The sequence below is a fragment of the Stegodyphus dumicola genome, chromosome 3 (genome assembly GCF_044657685.1).
Source record: "Stegodyphus dumicola isolate Sdum_Otavi_A_Nest chromosome 3, ASM4465768v1".
NCBI classification, from domain to species: domain Eukaryota; kingdom Metazoa; phylum Arthropoda; class Arachnida; order Araneae; family Eresidae; genus Stegodyphus; species Stegodyphus dumicola.
This window is the reverse complement of record NC_140770.1, coordinates 204,954,025-204,982,014: the sequence shown is the minus strand read 5'-3', so window position 1 is coordinate 204,982,014 and position 27,990 is coordinate 204,954,025. Positions and strand designations below refer to the sequence as shown.

The 27,990-nt window shown below is 35.0% G+C and overlaps 1 protein-coding gene across 2 annotated transcripts in view; it reads right to left on the bottom strand.

The window, feature by feature from the left end:
* Unc-115a (actin binding LIM protein Uncoordinated 115a) overlaps nucleotides 1-27,990 on the bottom strand; it is a 213,598-nt gene that overhangs the window by 93,963 nt on the left and 91,645 nt on the right. For both annotated transcript variants that reach the window (XM_085813788.1, XM_085813789.1), the window contains exon 2: nucleotides 5,951-6,046. In XM_085813788.1, the coding sequence (XP_085669914.1) occupies nucleotides 5,951-6,046 (96 nt within the window). The remainder of the gene's footprint in view (nucleotides 1-5,950; nucleotides 6,047-27,990) is intronic.

Genomic DNA, 27,990 nt, shown 5'->3' with positions numbered 1-27,990 from the left:
TCTGATTATGATTCTTATTATATATATGCATATATAACTGAATAATTACATATTATGGTACCAATATATACAAGTGAGCAAAAGTATTTCCAAACCTTGACATGTTTTTTCTCGTGGAAATACGAAAATAATATGTTGGGTCCACCTTTTGCTTCGATGACAGTTATTATTTGTTTAATTAAAATCAGCCATCTATATTCTGGAATGTTGCAGAGGGAAATTAATTCTTTTCTTGGAAAAGAGAAATGATAATTTCTATCATCAATGCGACGCAGTCTAACCTACGTTCCAATTCGTTCAATTTGTTAACGTTCCAATTCAATAAACAAGTGATTAACTAATTAACGAATTAAAGTCATCAGTCTGATTAGGTCAGTCTAATTCTTCAAATCATAAAAATGATAAGGCACCTTAACTGTACGCAAATTCTCTTCGGATGGATACATGACTGTGATAAAATAGTAAGGGACACTGAATTTTCTAAAATATTGAGACAGGCTTCGGCGTTCCTAGTTTCCTTCATAGGTACTAGGCAGTTGAGTTTGAATCATTCAAAACAATTCTGAACTATCAGGCTAAGTTGCGATCCTAAATTATTATACCAACCAACACCAAAAAACATCTAGGGATATTCGAGTTACAGAAATGTTATTTCTATGAGCCGTGAGAATAACAAACCATCTTCTAACTCCATAAATAGATAAGAACATATTTATGACGCCAATAGCAATCAAGTTAAAGTGAATAGTCTTCCCTTGGCCAATTCGCGAGAAAATTTGATTTTACTTCAAAGAGGCGCGTTATCAAATGCGATAAAATGACGTTACCTTTAATATTTTTAATTATTAAGTAAAAAATTACTTGAAAAGTATTATTACCAAAATGTTAGCTCATTAAATATAAACTTCTATTTCAGCGCCGGCAAACCACTAATATTGACTAAGTTGTAAAATTTTAACATCGATCTCTACAGCTATAAATAACCAGATTTAATACACTGTTACGAATTTTGTACATAGATAGATAGATGATTTTAGTGCAATTATTGTATGTGTGAAATTGTTGTATTTTTTGTATACAGTAACAAGAAAATCTTGAGAAACGAGTTATGCCGGCAAAATACGAATACAGGGGCAAGTCTAAAATTAAGTGAGTATCTCGATAATTTGGGGAGATATCGCGAAGCCGGCAAAGGTTTTGGAGACTAACTTTTGTCGCTAAATTTGACGAGAAATCGTCAAAAGTCGCCAAGCTTGGCCACTATATTATCTGTAACCGTAATTCGGCCCTCTTATTGCCTTCCAGTAATTTCGAGAAGCAGAAAGTATCAGAAATATCTCGGCAGCCAGGTGAAAACCATAGCAGGCAGGAGAGAGCATTTGCTCTCTGTTCCTGAATAGATTGGTTTCCGACAAAATCTTTCTATTCCTAAACAATTAGTAAAACTATTGTTGAGTTTGTTGGCACGGCTCTTCATAATGGCCAAAATGTTGTCTTACTCATGCTGAACGTGACTACATTCAACTGCGTCTAACATGAGAAGCTAATTTACAAATTAATAAACTAGAATTTCCATACAAAGTCATACTTCTAATTATGTCCTTCTTACAAAAATGTCATTTAAAGTTACTATTGGTAAAGCACAATCAGACTTGAGAGAAATCAAAGCTGAAGTTCCACAGGGCTCTGAATTATGCCCTATCCTCTACCTCTTCTATGTGATGGGCTTTTTCAAACCAGTGAATTATTTTATGGTCTGTTACGACGATGATACCGCCTTGGCAGTCAAATCAGCAAATACAAATCATGGATCCGAAAGCTCCAAGAGTTATTGCCAATAACTGAAGACTAGTGCACAAAATGGAGAATATCCACCAGTGCCCATAAGTCAGTTGCTGATATTCATAAAACGCACATGAATATTTTATCTAGGGAAAACCCGACTTTTTGATGAAATTATTCCAAAAGTTTGCAAAACCGAATACGTTGGCATCACTTACAATAGCAAACTTAATTGGAAGGACCACACCGAAAATGTTAATAATAAAGCAACAAAAGTCATCAGCTGCCTTTTCTCAATTATTCGCAACTATTCCACATTAGACTTCAGCAAGAAACGTCTCATTTATATCTCAACTGTGCATCCAGTTCTTATCTATCTTCACCGGCTGGGACTACTCTTACCAAAAATGACCTGATCAAACTCCAACAAGTACAAAACAATATCTGCGCATCATTACTAACGCACACTTTTACATGCGCAATCAAAGACTGCACGAGTAAGAATACCAAAATTATTCATAAGTTTCTCAACAAAATCAATAGAAATTTCCACAAAAGTAACCTTCTCATGAATTTTAACTTGTTTCAATATGAAATTTTACAACAGAATAAAAAATTACATCCTTATGCTACACATCTCCTACGAGATTTAAATTTTCCAAAATAAACTTTACACAGACATTGCTGTATTTGTACTTATTGCATAATATTATTTCTTTGTCTCTATTTGAATTTCTGTTAGTATTTTGTGCATCTATTTTTATCTCTATTATGACTTTAATCTCGTATTCCAATCCATTAGGACTCTAGTTTGATTTCTCAAACTTGGGAGAAAATATTTCCTCTCTTCCACATTTGTTAAATTTTTTCTTCTGGGAATCTAACTTGATGTATTTTTAGGTGAAGTGCCTTTAGGGCAACATTTTATTGAGCCGGACACATTGCGAAATTTGCAATATCGCGGCATAACGTTACCGATATGTGCCCTCGGTTATTGTTATTAGCTGTTAGCTCAGCGTGACTTCTGAGTATTATCTCCGGTTTAGCTTCGCTTGCATTGCGTAGTGTTGTGTTTAACGTTCTTGGTAGCTTGAAGTGTAACTACCGATTGTACTCTGTGATACTGTGATCACCCGTAAGAGTATTCTTGTGGAAAATTCTAGAATTCTAAAGTGTTTCTTTTGGGACCTATGTGCATTTAACCTATTACGGCCCGTACGCACGCAACAATACATATATTAATCACATTTAAATCCACGAAGAATCGATTTTAGATAAGAGTAATGTAATTTAATACTGATTGTTAAATATAATTTAGATTAGATAACCCGAAGCATAAGAATTTACATGCTTCATTTCCGCCTTATACTACCAAGACAACAGTTTGTAGAATTCGTTGTTACGGTCCGGCGCAATCTAAAATACGCTGTAAATGCTATTCTGCGCATTTAAAAAGGATACAAATTTACTCTTAAGAGTTAGGAAAACAGATTAATGAACAGATTCTTACTATTTTACACTAGCCATTAAGATTGCAACACCAGGAAGGAATGATCTGACGAACGCCAAAATAACATGAAAGGAAGAAGAGGTTGGGATATGCACATGATTAGTATTTCAGCCCATTATTCATGATTATTTCAGCCCATAATTAGTATTTCAGACGACGCAGGAGGGAGAAATGACATCTAAAGGTCTGCATGTAGTTAGTAGCTATGTAGTGGATTTCTCATTCGGAAAGCGCTTTTTAAGGTCGGAGTTTGCTCAATATCGTGTTTATGTCTCGAACAATAAGCAGAAATCCAGCAAGTGTCGGAATGTGATAGAGGCAGGATCGTTGCCTATCGGGAGTGTGATTATCGTTCTGTGATATCGGCCGTCGCACTGGTCAACATCCAACCACTGTCATGCGAATATGGAATCAACGGGTTGCTGAGGGTTATAATACTGAACGGCATTAAGATCTCAACGCACTCCAATGACTAACGCCGTACAGAACAGACATATTGCAAGGTTAGCACTTCAAAACCGTACAACCACATCATGGACCATTAGTAAGGAGATGGGCATGTTTGCGCACGCTTAGTATCCGCTCGTACGGTGCTTCGACGTTTGCAGCCGCGTAGACTATCAACACGACGACCATTAATTACTTCGGCTTCCCTTGACAATGCAGCACAGAGAGACGTCCCCTCTGGTGCGCCGAACGACAAAGCTGGATACAGGAGTGGCACAATGTTGTCTTTTCAGACGAGTCCCGATTCTTCGTGCAGTATTCTGATGGCCGTATACGTGTTTGCAGACTCCAAGGAGACCACATGTCGCCTGCTTGCATTCGATATCGGCATAGGGGCCTTGCACTTGATGTAATGGCTTAGGCAGCCATTGGGTGCACAACACGCAGACCTCCAGTTCGAATCGACAGTAATTTTAATGCACTTCGGTACATTTCTAACATCTTACGGCCAGTGGTTGTGCCCTATATTCCAGGCTGGCCAAATGCCATCTTCCAACAAGATAATGCAAGATCACATATTGCATGTCGTGTTCTAACCTTCCTCTGTACACAGGGTATTTGATTGCTGTCCTGCACAATCACCAGGTCTGTCACCCACTGAAAACCTCTCACGGGTTGCTGAGAGACTGGCCCGCCACCTCTCTCCAGCTAATACGGTTGATGAAGTATGGCATATACTTGAAGTAACATGGAATGAGTTGCTCGTTTCCGTTATCCAAGCACAGTTCGACTCCATGCCTAACCGGGTAAGAGCCGTCTTAGCTGCCATGGTCGGCAGCTGTTTCTACTAATTTTGTCCCCCCCCTTGTGAACCCCCAAACTGCTTATAAATTTAATAAGTCTGTTTTCATGCCATACTGTTTACGCATATTAAATATCTTTTTCGTATTTGCTTTCCTTCACGGTGTTGCAATTTTAATAGCCAGCAGCGTATTTATGTATATATATTCCACTTAAATCTTCTTATAATATACAAAAGCCCGGTGGCGAATGGGCTAGCGCGTCGTGCAGCTGCACCACAGGTCCGGGATTCGATCCCCAGGCTCAAGGTAGACTCAGCCTTTCATCCCTCAAGTGGGTCGATAAAATGAGTACCAAGTTCGCTTGGGACTAAACACCGGGGGCCCTGCGACAAGCTGACCACTTGCCCACGGCATATCCCGATGCACTCCGGAACCCAGAGGTCAAGAAAGCAGAAAAAGAGCGCCGTGGCCCACTATGGCTGTTGCGCCACTGAGTTAAGCTTTTTTTTTTTTTTTTTTTTTTTTTTTTTTTGTAATATACAAAATCATTTTATATTGCCAACTCCATGTTGTAATCGAACTCTAGCAAAAGAGCACGGCCGTGCGAGCAAAAGTCATAATGATTTTAAATTCTCATCTAAATTTCACTCATAACCCTCGCATAGGATAATAGTTACAAACATGAAATTGCGGACAATAGGTTAGTTTAGGTATAAGTGCAGGGGCCACCTATTATTTAGCCTGAGCAATTAATAAAGGTCCCTTACACAATCTATCCAGATTAACATCGCCTTCCTGGGGCCTACGGTGCCGTTCTGTTGCCGAGTTGCTATTTTTATTTGGTGCAAGCGACATCGCAAGCTCTCCCACCGCTGGCGGTGTCATCAGTTGTCCCGTTTCTATGTTCGGACTTGGGCATTGCTCCATTAAACACTGTATACACGCAATGGCTGTAACAGAAATACATTACACAGTTGCTTAAGTAATATGTTAGCTTGCTTGGACCGGCGTAGCATGGTATATAACTGCGTATGAAATGATTGCATCTTCACCACATCTGGCCATTCGTTACTTAGGCCCTTGACTATTTTTGAACAAAATTCTATCTATGTTTCTGAGCTCTTTTTAACATGATAAGCCTGTTTTATCTTTCTTTCCAGTTAGCCTGTGATTAAGATTTCATCGATATATTGGCAGTCGGAGATTTGCGTAGAATTTGACAGAAGATAGATTTAATAGAATATAATTTTGTTAACGGCACATCGTCAATCAACAGTACTGGCGTGGTCTCAATGAAAGTACTGACACAGTGTTTAACATTCTAACCTAGTTGGACTCCGTAAGTTTTATTCAGGGGTTTGAAAATTATTAAAAAAACTCATATATAAACATTTTTGTTAAGACTTACCGGCACATTTAAAACAATCTAAATGAAAGTATCGATCCTGCACCCTCAAGGCGTTGCCACTGCACTTCTTCTTACAAACATCACACAGAACCTTACCTAGAAAAACAAAAATTCTTTATGATGAATGTACTTTAAATTCATTCACTAATACACATTCTGAAAGCAAAACATCACGCAGAATATGATTATGAATGAGTATATAATAAAAAAATATACTTAATTATGAAATTTGACAGTATAATGCAAGCTACAAATATATGTCTACGAATTTCATAAAAACTAAGTTAACATTTATCTAATTACAGGATAATGTTATTTACAGCATAAGCTACTTTAATTGGCAGTTTAAAAACAATCTGAATGGATCAAGGAAAAAATTAAGGTCGGGGTCTTTGATGAGATTATGTAACTTTTAGAAGATTTCAAGAAGTTTCAATCAGCTTCACAACGTAGCCTTCAATACACCACAAAGACCTGCGCGGTCTTAGTAACATGCGCACCAACCAGACGAACAGTTTTTCTTCTTTTGAACTCCGATATATCTTCCATTTAGGTCCTGTGATTCTGAATGCTTAAAAAGTCAATACTTCCAATACCGCTGAAAATTTATACTTCGTACTTTGCTGCTACAGATTAAAATTCAAAAGCATTCAAAATTTCCAAAGGAAGGCGCACACATGCTAGCATGAAATTCGGGGCGCTATGTTCGCGAAGTGCTTCAGCTTCACTGTATAACACCAGTACGTTTCTTAAATGATAATTTTATAAACCAGTCAAATTCTGGTACTGTTATAAATGGCGTTTTCAAAAGATCAAGATTTTTATTTAAGCGATAGGCCTTCGATACATTATACTGCGCATACACAAATTTTTCAAAATTATATGTTTTTTATCTGTAACACTTTTTTTAAGACTTCACGTACTATGGCATAATAAATTAACTCACCAACTATCTTTTAAATATCTTATTTGGGTGTGTTTAAGAGTTCAATGTTTCTGTTATATTAATGATAAATGCTAAAATTTTTCTTGTACCGTAATTTACAGAAGTAATCCCAATTAAAAATTAAACCATTGAGCTGTACCAGTTTCCTGATCTTTAAAACAGGCAACTAAATTTATAATTGAAAAATATGGCATTTAATTTAGGAAGTTTAATGAATAACCACGTTAAGCTCAAGAACTAGTTTATCTTACTTGGACGATTTTTTGACTAGTAATGGGCCTCAACTAACATTTATGTATTTATCATCTACTTTTAATTATTACAAGTACATTGCTGAGTTGATTAAAATTTCACCTGGAATTATCGTTCTATTTAATTAACGTGAACTTTACTGACCAAGTACATCGTAGATGGCTCGAATTTTTGTGGTAGCAGTATTTTAAAATTCAAAAATCTTCATCCAGAAAATCACTGCGCAGAAATATTAATCTTTAAAAGGATATCGAGAGAGAAATTTCATAACAAATGAAGCTGCACAGAAAATTGACGACTAGTTAGCACTTAAAATTTTTGTGCATTTATAAAATCTATCTTAATGATAAAAGGCGACACCGTTCACTAATTTTTCGAAAACTGCGGAGCCGTTTTTGTATTTTGCGCATCATAACAGGCTTGGCCACCACTTTTTTTTTTTATTTCATTTTATAAAAGAATTGCATCTAAAAATCCAAATTTTACACAAAAAAATAAAATTTAGAGGGTCAAAAAAATCTCCCTTTCATTTGTACACTTTTACATACGTTTTGAACATATTTGCTCCCATTTACTTTTGTACCGCGCAGTCAGCGAAAAAAATTAGAGGGAACATTGATGATGAACGTGTAGTTACTCGCATTTTTAGGTATATATAAAATAAACCTTCGAAATGTCGATTGACGACACCTTTCAAGAGTTAAATTTATAGCAATGAAGATAAATGGAAGTTCTTTACTTTTACGTTATTCAGGCATTTCTGCAAAAGCATATTCTGAGGCATTTCTAAAAAATGGCGGACAGCAATCTTCTCTTTGCCGACCGTTTGACGCAAGAATGACCATCTTGTCTCAAACCTCTATTACGCATTTCGCGGTTATCGCTGTGCTACAAGTACGGGGAAAAAAAAAAAAAAGTAAAAAATGTCAGATCCATAACTTTACGAGCACCGATATGAACAGGACTACCGTTCACTATACAATCAAGGTCGTAGATGTCCAAGAAGCGTAAACATAATCTGGTAACACACTTAACGACAAGGAAGAAAAGAAGTTGGTGAAAATGTGGAGGAGTCGTCTGATCAAGATAAAGAGGATGTTACTATGACTCAGCAATGATCTGAGCTCTGCGTCACCTCGTAACCCATCCAGTTGTGAATGGAACATTTTTCACAGTAAGAAAGTTGTTTTCAGTTAAGCACATGAATATAAAAATCACTACATGACATGCAAATAAAAGAGTTAATGTCATTTATAACCGCTTATATATCATGGCATCTGACAGTAACCTAATACGGACTTTTTTCCCCTAAACTTCTTCAGCTACTGCTTTCAAAATGATATGGCAAGCGACACATTCATTACGTGAAAGAAAGTAAAAGTTTTAATGGATTACATAGTTGTACATAAGCTGCATATAAAAGTGGATTGCTCTTTATCCGTCCATTCGTACTTAAATAAGTACATTTAAACCGATACTCGTGATAGATACGACAAAAAGAAGAAACAATATCTAAACCGCATAAATATAGATCAGGATTAGGAGGCATGTATAAATATAGACCAGATTAGGAAGTCATCAAATTGCTAGAAATAAAACTAGAAGTATATAAATGAGTAATCATGAAAAACAAGTGTATAAAAATGAACATGAAACTGTAAAAATAAATTATAACCTCGAGGGGAAAATGTACATTTTAAAAAATCAACTATTATACATGTAATTCTCGACCGATAACATTGATTTTGAAATCAGACAGAGAAAAATATCAAAATAAACTATACCTTATTGAAAGAGAAAAGTATCAAAATAAATTATACTTTATTTTGCATCAACATAACATATATGGCTTTATTGCAATTCTGCACTGCGTATGATGAATAAAAACAAATTCGCATATACTATTACAACTGTTTCAATACTATAAAGTGGCTTTAATGAAAATAATTTAACTATACAGATTGTGTACCCCGATTTTATTCGAAGCATTTCTATCAACGAATGAATTTATTTGCCGTGGAAGTCTTGAACTCTTCGTCGCTATATGATTTCTTCAGATCTCCCGTTTTACATGAATGCAAATATCACGCAACAGCGATGATGGTGTATAACAGACATGGCCAAACCAAAGCATATGTATTGTACATACAACGTTCTCTGGCCTAACTGCGGCTCGGGTTTCCCGACACCTTAACTGCGGCTCGCGAGCTACTTGCGACCATTTACCATCTATGCGACTTGTTTTTGAATAAATACACTTTATTTTCTTAATAGAAACGGAATTTGAAATAGAAATCATGCAGTGTCACGTTTCTTTATTAATCTATAATTTAATTTCTGATATTATATGTAAAAATTTGATAGATTTCAAACTGTCCACTGCTGGCTTATCGTCAGAGCAACAAATACGTAGGATTACAAATAATTCCATTTCTGGTAATTACTATTCCGGTTATGTTACTTTTTGCACAGGTAATGGTCATCGGAATACAATAATACGAAGTTAATCAAAAACGCAACGCTAATATTTTTATTTAATTACTATCCGTAATATTTTTCTCTCAAGTTAATTTTACTTCAGGAAGTATCTGGTTACATTCCTGTGTGATCCCATTCTTCACAACAGTTGTGATCCCTCTAGAAGATTTGCTATTCGTTGTAGGGTACTACTTTTCAGTCCTTGAATGGCGTGAGTATCTGCTGAAGAAGCCTGTTTCCTCTTGCAATTCATATACAGCTCTTTTTAATCTGTGGAAGAATTTTACGAGGATTTTATTTTGGGTGGAGTGAACCTTCAGCCTCTTACAAGAGACTTGTCCCAATTTTCTGCAAAACTCCTTCAAATTAATTTCCTATCCCTAAGCAAGTCAGGCATTTTTATGCAATTGCTTCCCAGATTTCGCAATAATATCTTAATGAACTATTAATTCACAATAATATCTTAATGAACACTCTTTCCGCATGAAACTCTATCTTTCGTAATAATTCCTTGGTAATCCTAGGCAGATACCATAATTTATGTCACCAATGGTTGTTCATGCTGAAATATTCGGAGTCGTGGGAAGAATCACTGGTTTGACAACGATTTATCTTTTAGTCAAAAAGTTTAATTCCCATTTATCAAATATTGTTATTCCAGATAGAGATCTTTCCCCTTAATCATCAAATCTTTAAATCAACAACGTTGCACCAAGCAATGAGAGATCAACAGAACACAAACATCCGTCTTCTCAAAAGTTACAGTCAAAATTGGTGAAATCTTTTTAGCTTGTGATATTTCCTCATATTTTTTATTTCTTGTTTTATGACCTTCTTTCTTTCTACCTCGCACTAGGTTAGAGGCATTTTGCTGCCCGGCACATCTAAAAATTTTCACCCCTTAGTACTGCCGCTCTGCAGCTGCACCGGTTGCCCTGGCTCTGATGCCAGCATTACACGTCTTTTAATCTGTTGATATTTTTTGTTTAATTTTCGATCATCATGTGCGTCTTACACGTCCTTCATGAAAGCTGCACAATGATCCACTGCTTGATCACTATAAATTTCAGGGAATAATGTGAAATGTTGCGCCCTTAAAAGTTTATTCTTAAAGTCTGATCTTTTATTTTCTAAAGTATCCTCTGCCTACAGACTTCATTTCAAACTCCATTTGAGATTAATTTTCTATACACAGGTTAGATAATCCAATGGAAAGTTGTACTATGTAACCGTTAGGCTGCCATTAATTTATTATAAACTTTCTTCCGAGTTATTTTAACTCAGAAATTCAAGACGAGACGGTAAGTCATCCGACTGCCTTTATGGGTGTAACAATTAGAATATAGTGAATCCGTACAGCTATTTGGCAAGAACTTGGGAACTAAACTATTGTGCAGATGTCTGCCGTGTTATAAAAGGCCTCGAAATCGATCATCTGTGCATATCCATAGAAATATGAAGTTATGAGTTCATATTATATCTGGTTGGTTGATTTTTTTAATAGCACAAAACCTCGAGGTTTTCACATTATATCTGCGTTTGCGAAATAAATTCATTGTAGTAGTGATAGGTATGTTTTCTTTCTATAACATTAGTTTTTATTTGCTATGTATTTGAAAAACAGCTTAAAATTAAACAGCTAGGTTGAAGAGTTCGGCTGGTAGACAGATGGAATATGTGCTCGACTAAGCCTTTATATAGCCTGGCATGAACTACTAGATTTATTAGATCTAGGTAACGTATGTCCAGAATTATCGTTACGATTCAAGAGGTGGTTTCGAGAATTTTCAATGATGCTCATGAACTTCGTTACTATGTCTAAATTTATCAAGACAATTTGAGAGATGGTTTCAAGAATTTTAAATGTTGCGCATGAATTTCGTTATCTATGTGCAAAATTATCAGAACGATTCGAGAGGTAAGTTTCGAGAATTTTCAATGATGCGAGGTGTACTGATTACTAAATAATTCTGGCAGATTCCGTTAGATGCCACACTGAAATATTGTCAGTCAGGGCCGTCATGACAGATACTGATTATTCAAATACCAATGAAATTGAAATCCCATTCTTTTTTTTGGTGAATTCTTCTATACTGAGTATCAGTAAAAGTATTTATTCCAAACAAAATCGCAATAACGACCTTGTATTTAACGTACGTATATTAAAACAATCGATTTCGAGGGCAGCTAAAGGTCCCTCTCCTCATCAGGAGAACAAAATTACTAGAAAGAGGGAAAAAGAAGAAAAAGCATCTGCAAAAGAGTCTCAAAAGCAGGTGGTAGTTGTCAGCACTGCACGTGGTCGTAACCAGATTTTGAATCAGAGTTACACAGGCCGCCTACTTTTACTGAGCCGGACTATCTGATCAAACATATAACACATAGACTAAAACGAAAATAGTAATAATAATAATAATAATAATAATAATAATAATCAGCGAGGTCAAAATATAGCGTAAAAATTTTTATTTATGAAAATATCAGCATTACAGTTGTTTGGTTTCGTGCAACACGACTACCGATTTCCCTGAAAGATAATCCACACTCTCGGTAGGTCACTATCCTTCCTCTGTCGAGCTCGGATACTTGATCAAACGATGATCGCTGTTTGGCATACTTGGATCGCTGTACGAGGCATAATTGATCTTTTTTTGAAAAAAACCACAAGAAAAACACAATTGCCAAACTTGAAATCATCGAAAACTCCAAGCCTTAAATAGCGCTTTGAAGTGGCGCCAAAGGCGCGCGTGATGTGCGTCTGCGCTGAAATTCTAATCATATGCATATATCACCTCCGCTAATGCATGTTGTAAATTTCATGTTATTTGCATACTTCTTTCAGGGTGTTGCACTTACGATGGCCAGCAGTGTAATATAGTCTAATAGATTGTTTACAGATTTCTATACTCTTTTATGGCTCATCCTTGCTGTGATTCTTCAGTTTTTTTTCCCTTCTTTCTTCCGCTAGCCACTCTTTGATATGATGATATGATATGATGATATATGATATGATGTTATCCTGAAGTCAAAAAAATGTTTGCTGAAAAACTGAATGAATTTTGGTTGTTTGGAACGTTTCTGATGATTTCTCTTAAGAAAAGAACTTAAATATCCACTTTCCTAGGAAAATTTGGTATTTTTTCAAATTATCTTAGTTTTAGAATAATCTATTTTTAAGTTTAAAAACTCATTACGAATAAATAACGGTTAACAAACATTTAAAAAACTAACCACCAGTTAAATTTGCTTTAAAGTCAAACAAATTCGCGACTTAAAAAACTGAAACATAAAAATAAAAATTAAATCAAGAAAAAGGAATTGCTGGATATTTCTACCTTTTCGCCATTTCATTAACCCATGTGCCTCATAAAAGGGTAGTTCGAATTTTTCATTTTGATCTCCTACTTTTAGAACATTCTTGTCCGCAGATTTCATTTTCTATCAATTTACTCCACGGGAGAGAAATTTGAGGGCAAGATTTCAGATTTTAGTTATTTTTAAAGGCATGATGTAATGCTTTGAAAGCTGACAGAAACCCTTGCTAAGCTAATGCATACAGAAACTGTATTACAAAGGAAAATTTATCCTAATGAATTATATGACCGACTGTACTTTCATTACTAACACCTAAAAGAATACTGCGCCTTTAGTAGATATCAAAGAATAACTATAGATTCTGTGGCAAATTACTTAAAAATACAACCTAATATTCGATTGTTATTCGAGAAGTTTCTCATCCACCCCCACCCCGATAAGATTTGTCAAATTCTCGAAATCGACGACCTTCAGCACTTACCCAAAAAATGAGATTGCAGCTAACGCAACATACTTCAAGTCAAGGTTACTATAGTACAAGTTTGTTCTTGTACGATGTCAACGATTCCTAGTCTTCTCAAAAGCAACTTTTCCCCCTACTCCCTTTATGTACACCCCTTTTAACCCCTAGTCCCTTTCTCGTTTCTCCTACTTCTGTAAGCAACGTCAGCGTTGTGAAAAACCCAAACTTATCGTCTTGAGCTTGCTTCAAGCAATTCCGAAATTAGATAAACTTATGCTTTGAATTTTTATCAGGTCACCAAAGACATGTATGTGTGTTGAACATCACTGAGCAGTAGTATAGTGGTTACTGGGGAACGACTGCCCGAAATCAAAGGTATAGTTTCGACATCCATGGAAGGCTTGGATGTATATATAATGTATTTTATTCGCCTGTTTTCCCATTGTAGCTTTTCAGCACAAGGTTCTGGGAGAACTGATGATGCAATAATACTTGTAGTAAAGTGTTTCAAGAAAATGGGGATATCTAATGCTCTTCATGCTTCTGAAGATCATTTCACGCGAGAAGACAGATTAAATGGTGGCGAAGACGGTGACAACGCTGACGACTGCGACCTCTTGCAAGCAACAGCAGACAATACACAGCAGTTTCAGGATTTGAGGCTTAAAAAGGAGCACTGGGCAACAGTAAAAGCGGGTGAGATTCAAGATACAGGAAAAACAAACATGAATATATTTTATTAGATAATCTAATGTTAATCACAGTGGATTCTCATTTGAATGAAGGTTTCTTCTAAATATCTTCAATCAAAGCCCTCGGCGATGAGACGGTTAAGGGGTTCTGCAGCGTCTCTAACAGTGTTTCAGAGCAACTGTCCAGCCATTATGAGGATTGAGGGGGGGAGTAAGTCACAAAATTTTAAGCAGTCATTCCGAAATGACTTTTGTCACACCCGTAAACGTCAATTTCGGTCTACATAAAATGAACCGGCAAAAACTACTGACTATCCATTTTCATCGTTCCCGTAATTATTTTAAACGCAGATATTGTCAGTAGATGATAGCGGAAGTCCAACAAATTAATTAACATTTTATGTTAATAATTAATTTTTTCTAGAACTTTGTACAACACAAAATACATGCTCTGTGTAGCCTTTTCTTTATCCTTTATTCTATTTTATCGCATATTTTTATAAGAGACTTTCCTTTTTTTTTAATCATGATTTTATGAGATAGCATACAATTCCATGTGAGTAGAATACCGTCTAATAAAGTAGCAGCATAAATTATTTACATCACAGTTGTAGATTTATAAATGAATATTTTAAAACTTTCCTGCGAAGCCTGAGTGTGTGAAGAAAGCCACAAACAAAGTTAAAAAAATCGCGAGCTACAAATAACTTTACACCGCTTAGAAACTGAAATTTCAGGGAAAATATGCTGCTAACAAAATCGGATCACAATTTTGTGTGTAATCAAACAGGGCAAAAAAAAATCATGACTGCTGAACGAATTTTATAAAAAATACACAACTGTTAAGGAGTTAAAAACCAGAACAAGGGAAGAAGAAGAGTTTTCTTTAAAAGGTCAACCAGAAATATGTGCAACAAATATTTCTGAAGGCGCAGTTTTTGCTTTTAAACACTTGCCATCCAGATACCTTTAGAGCAAGACAAAAATACATAAACTACAATAACTAAAATTGAAAAAGAGAACCCGAAGCTAGAATCCAAATTTACAATTTCTATTTGGGGCTATTTTAAACTGCATATGAATATATCTTTAAAACCACAAAATAATAATGTGTTGAAAAAAGTTATCGTAAAATCACCATACTTTTGGCAAATAATTCACAAGAGGAACAAAATCAGTTTAATTTCAATTATCAGCAAATATTCATATCGTAAAATATATCCCATTTAAATTTTTCAATGGATGTTAATAATCGAACACTAATATCAAAATAAAATTGTTTATTAAAAAAAGCTTTTTTCCTTCAAAACAGCAGAAAATGGTGAATCCAATGGTGTATTCATAAAACAAGGAAGAGGCAATTTGTTATTCCGAGGACATAAGAAAGAAAATAAGACTCATGCAGAGCAGAATAAATATTTCTTTAGAAAGGCATGTCCAGATTACTTAAACAGAAGATATAAATTAGAAGCACACATAGATTACGTAAGCGCTTAAAGAGTTTCAGCCCGAGGATGTAGGCCAACCAAAAGGATCTCACAAAGCAACACACCTGCAGGTCGTAACTTTCTCTGTCAAATACCCTTCTCGACAATACGCCCGCATAGTCAATATTTTACTTTCTGTTCTGAAAATGTTAAACAGGAACGTGATAAAATATTTTCGCAAGAAAAATTACCTATTCACTAAATGAAGTCTTGTTCTAAGAGTTTTTCGATTTCTGAGTGTTACTGGTTTGGAAAATCCTAACTCCTTCAGAATTATCAAACAACTTCATTTTGGAACGCATTAAATTGTTAATTAATCAGTATATTAATAACTATTACATCTGAACAAATGATGCTATTCAAGAAGAAATATAAAAGGATGTTATACAGTTTATAAAAAATGCTACGTAAAGACGGTAAGTTTTGAGTAAAATGAATGAATTCTGTCTTTCTTTGAATATCGATCTATTTAACGAGGGGGGGGGGTAGAATCAAACAAAACCAACGCAACTCCGCAAATTAGTTTCTTTACCTAACCCGGGCAAGCGAAAAAAATTTTGGCGATGCTAGCTCTGCCCATCGATGAGTAATTTAAATAAGAGATTAGCAAAGACCCACTAAAATACCTTATATGTACGAATAATTTTAACTTGAATACCGAATGACAGTATTACTGTAGAAAGCACTCATTAAATTTTTTTTACATAAATCACTGAATCGAGGGATTTTATTATATTATTAATTAAGGCTATTCTTAACATACTATCAGTCGGAGATTTAGGGATGCATATTACTTCTTGCTTACAAATAAAATCTTTGAGGTAGGTGCGAGTGCTGACAAAAATCAACGAAATAAAAAAATATTTGCATATTTGACTAAGTCCAGGTTAAATCCAGTTGATCTCTTATATCTCTATATGTTAGTTGTTGAAATATTGAATTCAAAACCAATCCTAAATTACCTATTCATATTGGCAGGTTATTCAACTTAAAGACTAAGCATGAAATCACCTAAAAATTTAACTATACCTTATTTCTTTCTCTTGTTTTGTCTTATTTCTCTTGTTGTCTTGTTATCTATCTTATCGCTATTTGGATGAATTAAAGTTAATTACTTTTTCCTGCCAATTTTAAACTTATTCCTGCCTTATTCCTTAGATAAAAAATATCTACATAAAAACTATAATTTTACCTAACAGTAACCCTTTAATTCTCCTTCTATGTTCTAAAAATCGTAACAACTTCTTTGGATTGTGTCATTTCTAGATAATTCATTTCATTCAAAAAAAAAAGTCTGCAGTTAAAACTTTACTTCAAGAAATACCAAAAAATGCTAATAATTTCAACATTACAATGCTTTCCAACTTATTCTGCGAAAATAAAATTTAATATATGAAAACATGCAGAGACAATAAGATGAAAATGATGACGTCATTATCTTATACAAGTGAAAAACAATACACAGACGACATAAAAAATGGACGATATTATTTGACACAGAGAAAACAAAATGCAACTTTTAAAAGAAATGCATATGAAACAATACAATTAGCTTCAATCACAACACATTTCCCCTGTTAGATTATTACAAAATAATATAAAAAATTATGTGGAATTAATTATTATTACATACTGAACGAAATCTTATAATGACAAATGCGGCTATCAAACATGTTAAAGGAAGCTGGAAATTTGACGTCAGATAAGATTGTCCTAGAGTCATAGACTTTCATTTTCCGGCTGTGCACACTTAGTCGAGTGGATAAAGAGAAACAAACAAACAAAAAAAAAAAAAAAAAAAAAAAAAAAAAAAAAAACATTAGTATTTTCAAAGTCGCAGAATAAACATGACGTCAAACTGACAACATTCCTTTTTTCACATAAATCTGACTTCACTGAAGACCAAATCTTTTGACATTTTCAACATACGGTCATTATTTAAAAGTTCATATTAATAAAAAAAAATATAAAATATAATAGCATTTTAATGCACATGAAAGTTCGGAAAAGATTCCCTAAATAAAACATCAGCAATCCAAAGTTAATGGTCAGTAAGCATTTTAAAACTGGAGTCCTAATATCTGCGAACAGACGAACATTTGAATGAAATGTTTGAGATTTACTCAATATAACACGTGAAAGGTTTTCGTGACTTTTCCCAAGCATAACGTTAATATGAGCTAGTTTTCCTTAGCAAGTTTTCAATGAAGGTATGCTTTCGGCAGATAGTCCTTATAGGTTTTGCCTTCATTAAATCAAACCACCGACAAATACGGGAATGTTTCACTGACAATTTACTGAAAACGGACAAACACCTACAGAATAAGCACTAAGCAATTTTCTCCCCCCCCCCCAAGATTACTGAAGCGCGCCAGAAATCACTCAACAATTTAGTACAATGCAGTATACTTAGAACAAAAACAGATATAAAGATAGTTAGAATACATCGTATTCATTAAAAACTACCGTGGGAAAGTATTTTCTATAAAATGTTTTATGTTTAAAAATACTCATAATTTAAGATAAAAATCAATTTCGACTTCTGAATCATATTTTGCTACATATTAATAAATCTGTTTTCGATTTACATACTTTTAATGCTTCTGTCATGTAGATATATTTATATGTAAAAAAAAGCTTTAGGATATTCGTCGTTATGCGTCATTATTCCTTCTAAAAATATAAACAATAAAAGTTTAAAATACGAAAAATTTCGTGAAACAAACTAATATTTTTTAAATGTCATAACACCGTTCTATTTTATCTTCCCCTACCTTCATCTTTAGTTGTCTGCTATAAGATAATATTTCTAAACTATAATATTTCTAAAATGTCACACCACTGTTCTGTTTTATCTTTCCCTACCTTCATCTTTAGTTGTTTGCACTACTTAGAATGCCACATGTCGCAGACTGTGACATTCTTCCTCTTTTCACACAAATACGTTTAAATGCTGGTTTATACCTGTTTCTTCTTCTCCAGAAACTAAGTATAGAAATCCAAATAATGCTTAAATAATCCATTCAGAGCATCAAGACGGTCAAAGGTACTCAAGCTAACAATTATTAAAGAACATCTTATAAAATAATTACCTAATGCTTAACAGTTTTGTAATTTTCCCTCAACATCAATTAAGGCATTTTTATTATAAAATGCAATCATTCCGCAATAGATTACTATAATATGTCGATATTGGAGTTCAGCGAATTTAATTTGACACAAGATAAGTCTGAATAAATTTCATATAGTACATATAACGTCGAATTTAGACTTATGGTCTCTGAGAAACGACTGCCAATCTGCCCTTTCACGTTGAAATAAATATAAAATTGTACTATTAAAGGCTTTTCACCATCAAACTTTCGGATTTAAACACGCCTTTTTAAAGAAGCAGTAATTTTATAAAATCAAAATATTTTCTACATATATTTTAAAACACATATCGTCAAACTAAACTAATAGTTATTTTTCTTCAGCATGAAACATCACAGATCTTTTTAACGATCGTGCAGGTGCATTAGATATTTATTTTCGAAAACGGTCGACCGCAGGAAGTAGACTCGATCCTTTGCTTTCGTGAAACCTTAGTCGTAACCACTGGATTTATCTTACACGCACACATCTTAAATTTAAAATTCGTAGATTACATACGTTTATTAAAAATGAAAATTCAAAGTTTGTAAATCGGGTTATTTAAATTAAGGGGTAGAACTAAATGACATAACACCACGTTTTGGCTTTCAGAAGCAGTTTTGCAAACTCAACTCCTTTTGTTCTTAAATCTATTTTCGAGTTCTTATAAGCAAATCTGTCACAAGAGGTTAAAACAGCCGCAAATTTAAATTATAAAATTTTACTTTGTTCTGAGGTATTATGTAAAAAAAAAACTTGCTTTTTAAATGATTACATTAACAAACGTCCATACCACACTTGATACTTTTACTACGCACTGATATTAAACTAATCTTAATTCTGATTCTCTAGGAACAAGAGGGGGGAGAATATGACGTGAAAATTGCAAATACTCAAAATCATTGGTTTCTATATATACGGATAAGATATTTGCACCAAAATGAGGAAGCAGCAGTAATTACATGATAACGTAAAATCGAATGGGAGGGCAAGAGATATTCTTTGAAAAAACACCAAAAGACCAATCGAAAGCGCACTCATTCATCAGCTTTTGTTGCCTTCTTCCTGCAACATGCGAGAATAACAGGAACGAACAACATTTTCCAACCATAAATTCAGGTCAGTCCGATGGTTATCCACTTAAGCTTAATATAATTCTCATAGACATCTGGACGGTGGGGTCCAATCAAGCGTGATGGAAAAATGACCCCGATTCCCGCCAACGCCTGCGTCATCCTTGGGTGGGTGGAGCTGCCACCATCGCAATTCTGGTACGATTGCTCTGAATTGCGAACGTCGCTAATAAGTGGTTATTACCAGGCACGGACGCAGAGCTGACTCTGTTTATTAGAATTTATGGGGAGATAAAAGTGACATCTTTCGGATGATGATCGCAGCCTTATTATACCAGAAAATGTATAATACAGTACGCTATCTAATGGGGGGGGGGAATGTCTTAACCATCTAATATAAAAAGGACGATGCTCACTCCTTTTATTTCTTTCCCCCCCTTTTCTAAGTTTCCCCCTTTTCTAATAAATGGAAATGAAACATAGTAACTTCTGCACCTGCTAAGTAAGACAGCTCATAAGCAATGCAAAACCAATTTTAATTTTTAATATGTAACTTTTGTTTACTTAAAAATTCACATTTTCAAAGGATAAGCAAAATAATTATTTACTGCCTATTTAAGCTAATGAACAGTGTCTCTAGTCCATACACATACATTTACTGCGACAGATAATATTTCCTAATCATTGAAGCTCTGAATACATTCATATCACGAAAACATAACGGACGCCGATAACTGATAAAACAGGGATGTATCTGTAAAATGAAATAAATGTCCAATATAAATATATTATTTAAAATTTTATTAGGTGATATGAAAAAGACAGTGATACATGCTACGTTCAGATGCAATGTTTGTATAAATAACAATCCAATATTTATTTTAATAACAAACCTTCCTTCAAATTTTGGCCATCTAAACTTTGGGCTAAGATTAAACTTAAGAAGCACGTGGAAATATGAAATCTTTCCATAAAACAATTTACTAGACTAAGATTTTTAATTTAAAACTTTTCCCAGTTATTAAGAATTGCATCAAAAATAGAACAATTTCGCCTATAAACTTGACTTTTCAAAGCATGCTGAAAAACTATTTTTCAACATGCTTTACTGTTACCGTTTTCTTTAAGCATGCTGATCCTCAAACTGCATAGCAACTTATTTTATAAGAACAATCTTTTGCCGTTTAGTCATAAGAGAAATTAACGATAGCAACTTCCACATTCGAAGACCGAGTTCGAATCTTTGGTAAAGCATATAAAACGTTTGTATGACCTTCTGTATCCCACAAGACAGGAACAAGTACATGGGGGGAGGCACTAAGCAATTGCCATTGGCAAAAATGGTATAGCTTCCAAGCACTACTTCTCTAGCGTACCGCCCCTTCCACAGAGGACCTGACTACAGTACTTCAACACATCGGATATAGCGCTAACATACTGTTAGATTATTTACAATGCAAGAAGTTATGTTCATTATAGAGTTTGTTGGTTTTGGCATAACATACGCTTTATGATACCTAGGGTGTTATATTTGAATTATATATTGGATGTTGTAGTGTAGTAATTATGTAGGTACTGTTCCATTTGGTCCAAGTTCAATGTTCAGAGTTTAGCGATCCATGGGTGCACTACTTTAATATGTATTTTGAAATTATTGCATTTGATGCACAGTTCACTGTTCAGCTGTTTCAATTCACGTATGAAATTGGTACGTTATACCTGGTGTAGATTCTGCTACCTGTTTAAGGTTGTGTTTCATGAGTTGAAGGCACCTGTCTGTATCCGACAGACGGATACAATAATCGATTATGAATAATGTTCTCAAGGCGGAGATGGCGAAATGTTCTATACTTTCGACCACTTCCCAAAGAAAGCCAGGTCGCTTGGAAAGTGAGATTAAGTAATAATTTCTTTTCCCAGCACTTTTCTCCATAGTTAAATATTCAAAAATTAAAAAATAATCGCGAGTTTATGTAATTCATACCACTCACTCGAGTTTATGTAATTCATACCATTCAATTCTTCCTGTAATTGTTATAAAGTGCACAGATGCTTCATAAAACTAAAATATTTTACGACACCAACGTAATAACACATACCAAAAAATATTGTTTAATAATAAATTTGATATTTATTTCAAGTAACTGATGACCAAACCCCCCGAAAATCAAATTGAAAAAATAATTAAGTAAACACCCAAACAGAAAATTTCAAAGCCAAGGCGATCAAGCTTAACCTCTACACAGAACCATTTCTTCTCTGCATTATGTTCCACATATTTAAAATAGTATCACGTATTCCAAGAATCTGGTTATCATTAAATGCAAAAAGACAAAAACTCGAAAGTTTGTTATGTTTACTCAATATTGACATTCATTTATTTCAAAAAGAAGTACGCATATGCGTTAGTGAATAAACTTTCTGATATTACACAGAAAACAAAATTCCATTCCTTCAAGAGTCTACCCTTAAGAAATCCGACGGGACTAAGTACTTGCTTTTAAGAACGTCATTTCTTAGGCAGATTTTATCCCCCTATCTGTCGACTTTTCCACAAGAGCACTATTAACTCCCGGCGTTGGCTCTAGTTCCGAACATTGACAGCTCAGATTTCATTAACTGACTTTGACAGAGTGACTTGAACTACTTTGACAGAGTGCTTCCTAGACCGTGGGAAATAAAGGCTGCAACTAACAGGAAAAGTTTACAGTAATGATTAAATGGTTCTTTTATTTTAAACAGTACCATGCATTTTTCTAAAATTTGCGCTAAGAGCATATATCGATTTTATCAATTTTGAAAATACACTGGTCATGAAAATTAAAGGATAATGATAGAAATAAAACGTAACTGAATGAAAAATTATTAATAGAAATTTGTCCAAAAGCATTAGTTAACATAAATCACTATGTCTAGCAGTTGATTATTTGCAAAATATCAAAATCAAATTTATGGAAATTGGAAAATAATGGAAAAATTAAGTCACTTCTAGTGGAAAACGTTTTTCTTTAATATGGTGTACGGTCATCTCGGACAGATATGCATACCTCACATCTCGATTTCATAGACTTTACCAAAGTGTTGATCAATTTCTTGTGGAATTGCACTCTCTTCTAAAAGTGCACTTTTCAGCTCCTGAAGGGTTCGGGAAGAAATTTGGCTGGCTGAAATTCCGCGCTCTAAGGCATACCAAACATGCTCAATCAGGTTTAAGTCATGTGAATAAGGTGGCCAATCCATTCGAGGGATACCTCCTATTTGCAAGTATTCTGACATCATATATGCTCGATGAGACCAAGCATTGTCATCAATTAGCAAAAGCTCTGGGCAACAGCACCGCGTAAGCAGTCTAACTAGGGCTTCCAATCGTCCACATTTCTCCGAGTGATTACAGAACGCCCTTGAAATATATGCAGCTTGGTGCGGCCATTTGTCATGATTTCTCCCCAAACCATTAAACCGCGGTCGTGGAAACGGGATATTTCATGGACAAGGGAAGGCAAGTTACATGTTACTTCCTCTCTCCATATCCAAACACGTCTAGAATTAATATTCATACTATAATCTGGACTCATCATTAAACAATACTCGGGCACAGCAGATCTTGGCTCCATTGAACATGGCAACAGCACGAGTTTAACACGTTGAGCGCGTCGCCGAATTTGCTGTCCTTTGCAGCAGCGAGCTAAGCCGTATTTTTTGTTTAGAATGTTTCAATAAATTTCATTAAAACTAAATTTGATCACATTTCATTGAGACTATATTTATTTTTTAACTTTAATACTGTTGGTCCCGGGGATCGACGCCAGCCAAACGAACATTCCAGTGCCGGCCACACGGAAAGTTCACTGCCGGTCCCCAGGGACAGGCGTCGCGCTCAACGTGTTAAACGGTGTTAAACTCCATCCATTGATGATGGAGTGAGTGGGACACGAACCATTGGTTTTCTGGCACTAGGCTTTTGTGCAGCAGTAGAATGCCTAATTCGAGTTCCTGTGGCAGCCTGAATGTCCAAAACCAAATCTCTTGTAATCATTTTGAGGTTTCTTCAAACCGACAAAAACAGAAATCGGTCTTCTGATGCAGTTGTTGCTCTTGGTCGCCTTGACAAGGTTGTCTATCAACTGATCCAGTGCTTAAAAGGCGGCTCCAAACTCTTTATTTGACGCTTTGAGGGATACTCAAATCTTGGGCGACCTCCATTTGTGCTTGTCTTCTCTCGATTCTATCAATAATTCGCTACTTTTGGCCTTAACTTAAATCATGCCTTTAAGCCATAAGTACTGAAAATACTGATCACTCTCAAGAACCACAAGTTACTTTAAAACAACACAAAAGATTGGAATTCCAACATGCATCCACTGTGCACCACACTCAGTCACAGAATTTGTATATTTCCAGCGCTAAAGTGCAATTTTGTGTTAAATGGTATTTAATTAAGATAAATAATTACAGCATTGGGTATAGATTGCAACATTAACTTAGTGAGCATATTTTTTCTCATTATCCTTTAATTTTGATGGCCAGCCTACATACAACACTGAAATTCGGGAGTGCTCAGAAAACGAAAAATACATGCGATTGAAACAAAATTAAGGTTCATGAAAACACTGATATGTTGCAAATATTCCTAATAACTTCTAAATAAATAGAAATTTAAGGAAACAAAACATGTCTCGATCAAAACAGTAACATATCTAACAAGATTATGTCACAGCAGCGAATGGAGTTTATTTAAAGGAGTGGAGTATCGCTCTATTCATATTCAGTTCTAGCCATCGAAGCAGGAATTCAATCTTTGCTATAATTCTTCCTTTCTAGTTACCGCAATTTCTGTAGGAGAATCTTAATATTGCGTTATTTAAATAATGCCTGATTTGTTAAAAATTAAAATGACTATCAAACAGATTAAAAAAAGTCCTAAAAGTTTTCTATAAAAAGAACTGATAGAATTGATACCAAATATCGGGAATGTTTTGGATTCTCTTCCTTAAACAAGCTATTCTTTCGTCTTTACAAAATGTCAGAAATGATTTTAGAACGGGAAAGAAAAATTGTTAATTTTTGAACAAAAGGAGATGAAAGAGTCAGTTTTAGAAGAAAATAGTTTTAGAACACGAATAATTTTAAATTTATGCTGCATGCATGTATGTATGAAGCTTCACGTAACCAAGCTGCTTTTAAATTCAACTCAGCATTCGATCACAATGAAGCGTCATGAAGAAATATCACGTAATTTACCGGGAAAGTACTTCATAAGATTTTCTTATGAATATGCTGAAACACGATTCGTTTTCAGGTAGGAAGGCACATTCGTAAAAGATGCTTACTTTTCATGCGTCTCATCTGGCAACATAGCGTACTATTCTGAATACCGTGATTGGAAGTACAGAAAGTTTAAATATCCAAGATGTCTGTAGCTTTGAAATATTTACTTGCACTTAAAAGTTTAGTATTATAATTAAATATTCGACTTGTAACACAGTATTTCTCTCATTTATAAGTTTTATCAAATTAGTCCATTTTAAATGTTAATATAAAAGGAATTCCGCATTCCCCCATGCGTGCTTTCGTCATGTACGTGGTTATTACGTCAGCTTGAAATCGAAGATAACGTGATTAAAATTTCGGCAAGGGTATAAATGATTCATCATTTTCCCCAAGTTAGAAAAATTCCAATGATCTCTATAAACATGAAAAGTATAATCATTAATATTTTAAACTTACACAGAATGGAGAGGATAGCGATGGGGGAAATCGTTCACATTTTCCCCAAACTGAATGAGAAAATTATAAAGCTTCCATTTCTACTCTTAAGAATCATGTGAAAATTATGGTTCTAATTCCTTACATTTCAATTTCTAAATGAATACCTTATGAAGCAGTTGCATGAATAAAGTAGCTTCAAAGTCACAAAATCTGCGCGACTTAAGAATATGACAATATAAAATGTTAGTCACAAACATTTTTTAGAATTATGAGCATTTCTTCATTTTTAGTTTCATTCGGCACACACATCGAAAAGGTAGCAAACGTCAACTGAAAGTGCAGAACATTTATAGTAAATTTAAATACATGTTGGTTTTTTTAAAATTATTATTATTATTATTATTATTGTCTTTAAAATTTCAATTCAGTAAGAATTTTACAGGATGATTAGTTCTGATGTGGAGGAAATTAACAGAACACTTAGGTGTCCGAAAAAAATACTTCCAATTTCGAAATAAAGAAAGAAGGCATTGCTAATGTTGCAGAGAAAAGAAAATTTCAATCGTTATCCTAATCGTCAGTTTTAAATTTTACTCGAATAACTAGGAATTATTGAAATTGGACTATTTGCAGATAACATTGTTCTTTGGAGTTCCGACTCTGATACTGGAAAGGTGGAAGAGAGTATGAATCTGGCTCTAACTGACATGTGGAGCTTTGCTGTAGACCACAAATTAAGTTTTAACCCTTCAAAGTCTACTGTGAGTTTCTTCAGAACCAATAGAAAATTATATAATTTTCGACCAAGAATTCTGTTGAACAGTCAGCTTTTGGAAGTGGAGAAACACCCAACGTATTTGGGCTTCATATTGGATCCTGAGATTTTGAGTAATAGTCACTTGGAACATCTTGTTTTGAGAGCTAGGAAACGCTCTCGAACCGTCATTGGGGTGCAGATGCTAGTACCCTTCAGAAACACCTATGTTTCCCTTATTCGACCCATTTTGGAGTACGACTTCCCCATCTTCTGTTGTGCCTCTGATTCAAACCTACAGAAACTCGAACGAGTGCTGCTTAGTGCTGCAAGGATTATTATTGGCCTTCGCAATTCATGCCCGAAAATTGTGCTTTATGAAGCCAATCTGCAGCCTTTAAGTCTTAAGAGAAATGCATGTTTAGTGAAGTACTACAATAAGCTCTCCTGTCTTGGCCTCCAGAATAGTACCTCGAAATTTCTAGGGTCAGGGAACAATAACCAGAGGCTCAAACGTAGTAGTCCTTTTGGACAGGTTGTTTCTGACCACCATCACAGCTTATCGACCCCTCTGAAGGTCTCGTTGGGGTTTACTTTCATGTTTACCTTTTTGTCCAAGTTAGCAAACAGATGGAATTGCAGCGCTACTTGAAACAGTTAGCTCTTGAAATAATTAATAATGTCCCTATGGACGCTGTCCACATGTATACGGACGGCAGTAAACTTGTTAATGGCAGTTCTGGTAGTGGCATTTATATTAGATTTCGGGATCAAGAAATAAGAATTCAAAGAAGAAATCCAGACTTCTACTCGGTATTTCGAAGCGAGCTTATTGCAATTCTGGAGGGTGTGGACTCCACCAATATGGCTTCCTCAGTTAAAAGATATCTGGATCTTTTCGGATAGTAGAAGTGCCGTTTAGCACTTGGCTGATTGGTATAATGCGAGGATAATACAAGTGCAAACATCCTCAGAAAACTAAAACAACTTTCCCTTTCTCATCGGATCCGCTTTCAGTGAATTCCATCCCATGTCGACCTTGCTGGAAATGAAATTGCGGACAGCTTGGCTAGAGCTCGTGCTAGCGAGATCACAACGCCTGCCGCTCCTTTTACTTATATGGAACTATTTTCTAAATGTAAGGCAAAGAATAAGGCCATTTGGATGGTCCCACCAGTGCACCCATGGTATCAGAGTAAGTGCCCTGGTGGCTCCTTGGTTCAGAGCAGCAATAGACGAGATCACTTACTAGATTCCTTAGTGGCCATCTGTTATCAATAACTTTTGTCGGTGGTAATAAACACTTTGAAATGTGCACTAAGTGTTCTACCGCAAAGGCCTCTCCTGATCACATCTTATTTTGTCTGGGGCTTACCAGACAGGGTTTGGTTCAAGACCCGCTTTTTGTACTGAACTCTTTCAGGATGAATGGGCTCATGGACCTGATCTAGCTCTGCTGGTCACGGGGATGAGAAACAACAACAACACTATATTAATAATTAAATAACATTTAATTGTTAAAATAAACTTCTTCATAATCAGAAAAACATATCGAAAATCGATTTGAGCAAATCAAACATTGTCTACACAATTAAGAATTTCTGTAGGTTATTCAACAGCTTTCGGGATTTTTGCATTCAGCAAGACTAGTACACTGGTGGTCATTAACATTGCCACACCAGGAAGGAATGACCTTACGAACGTCAAAATCACATGAAAGGAAGAAGTGGTTGGGATAT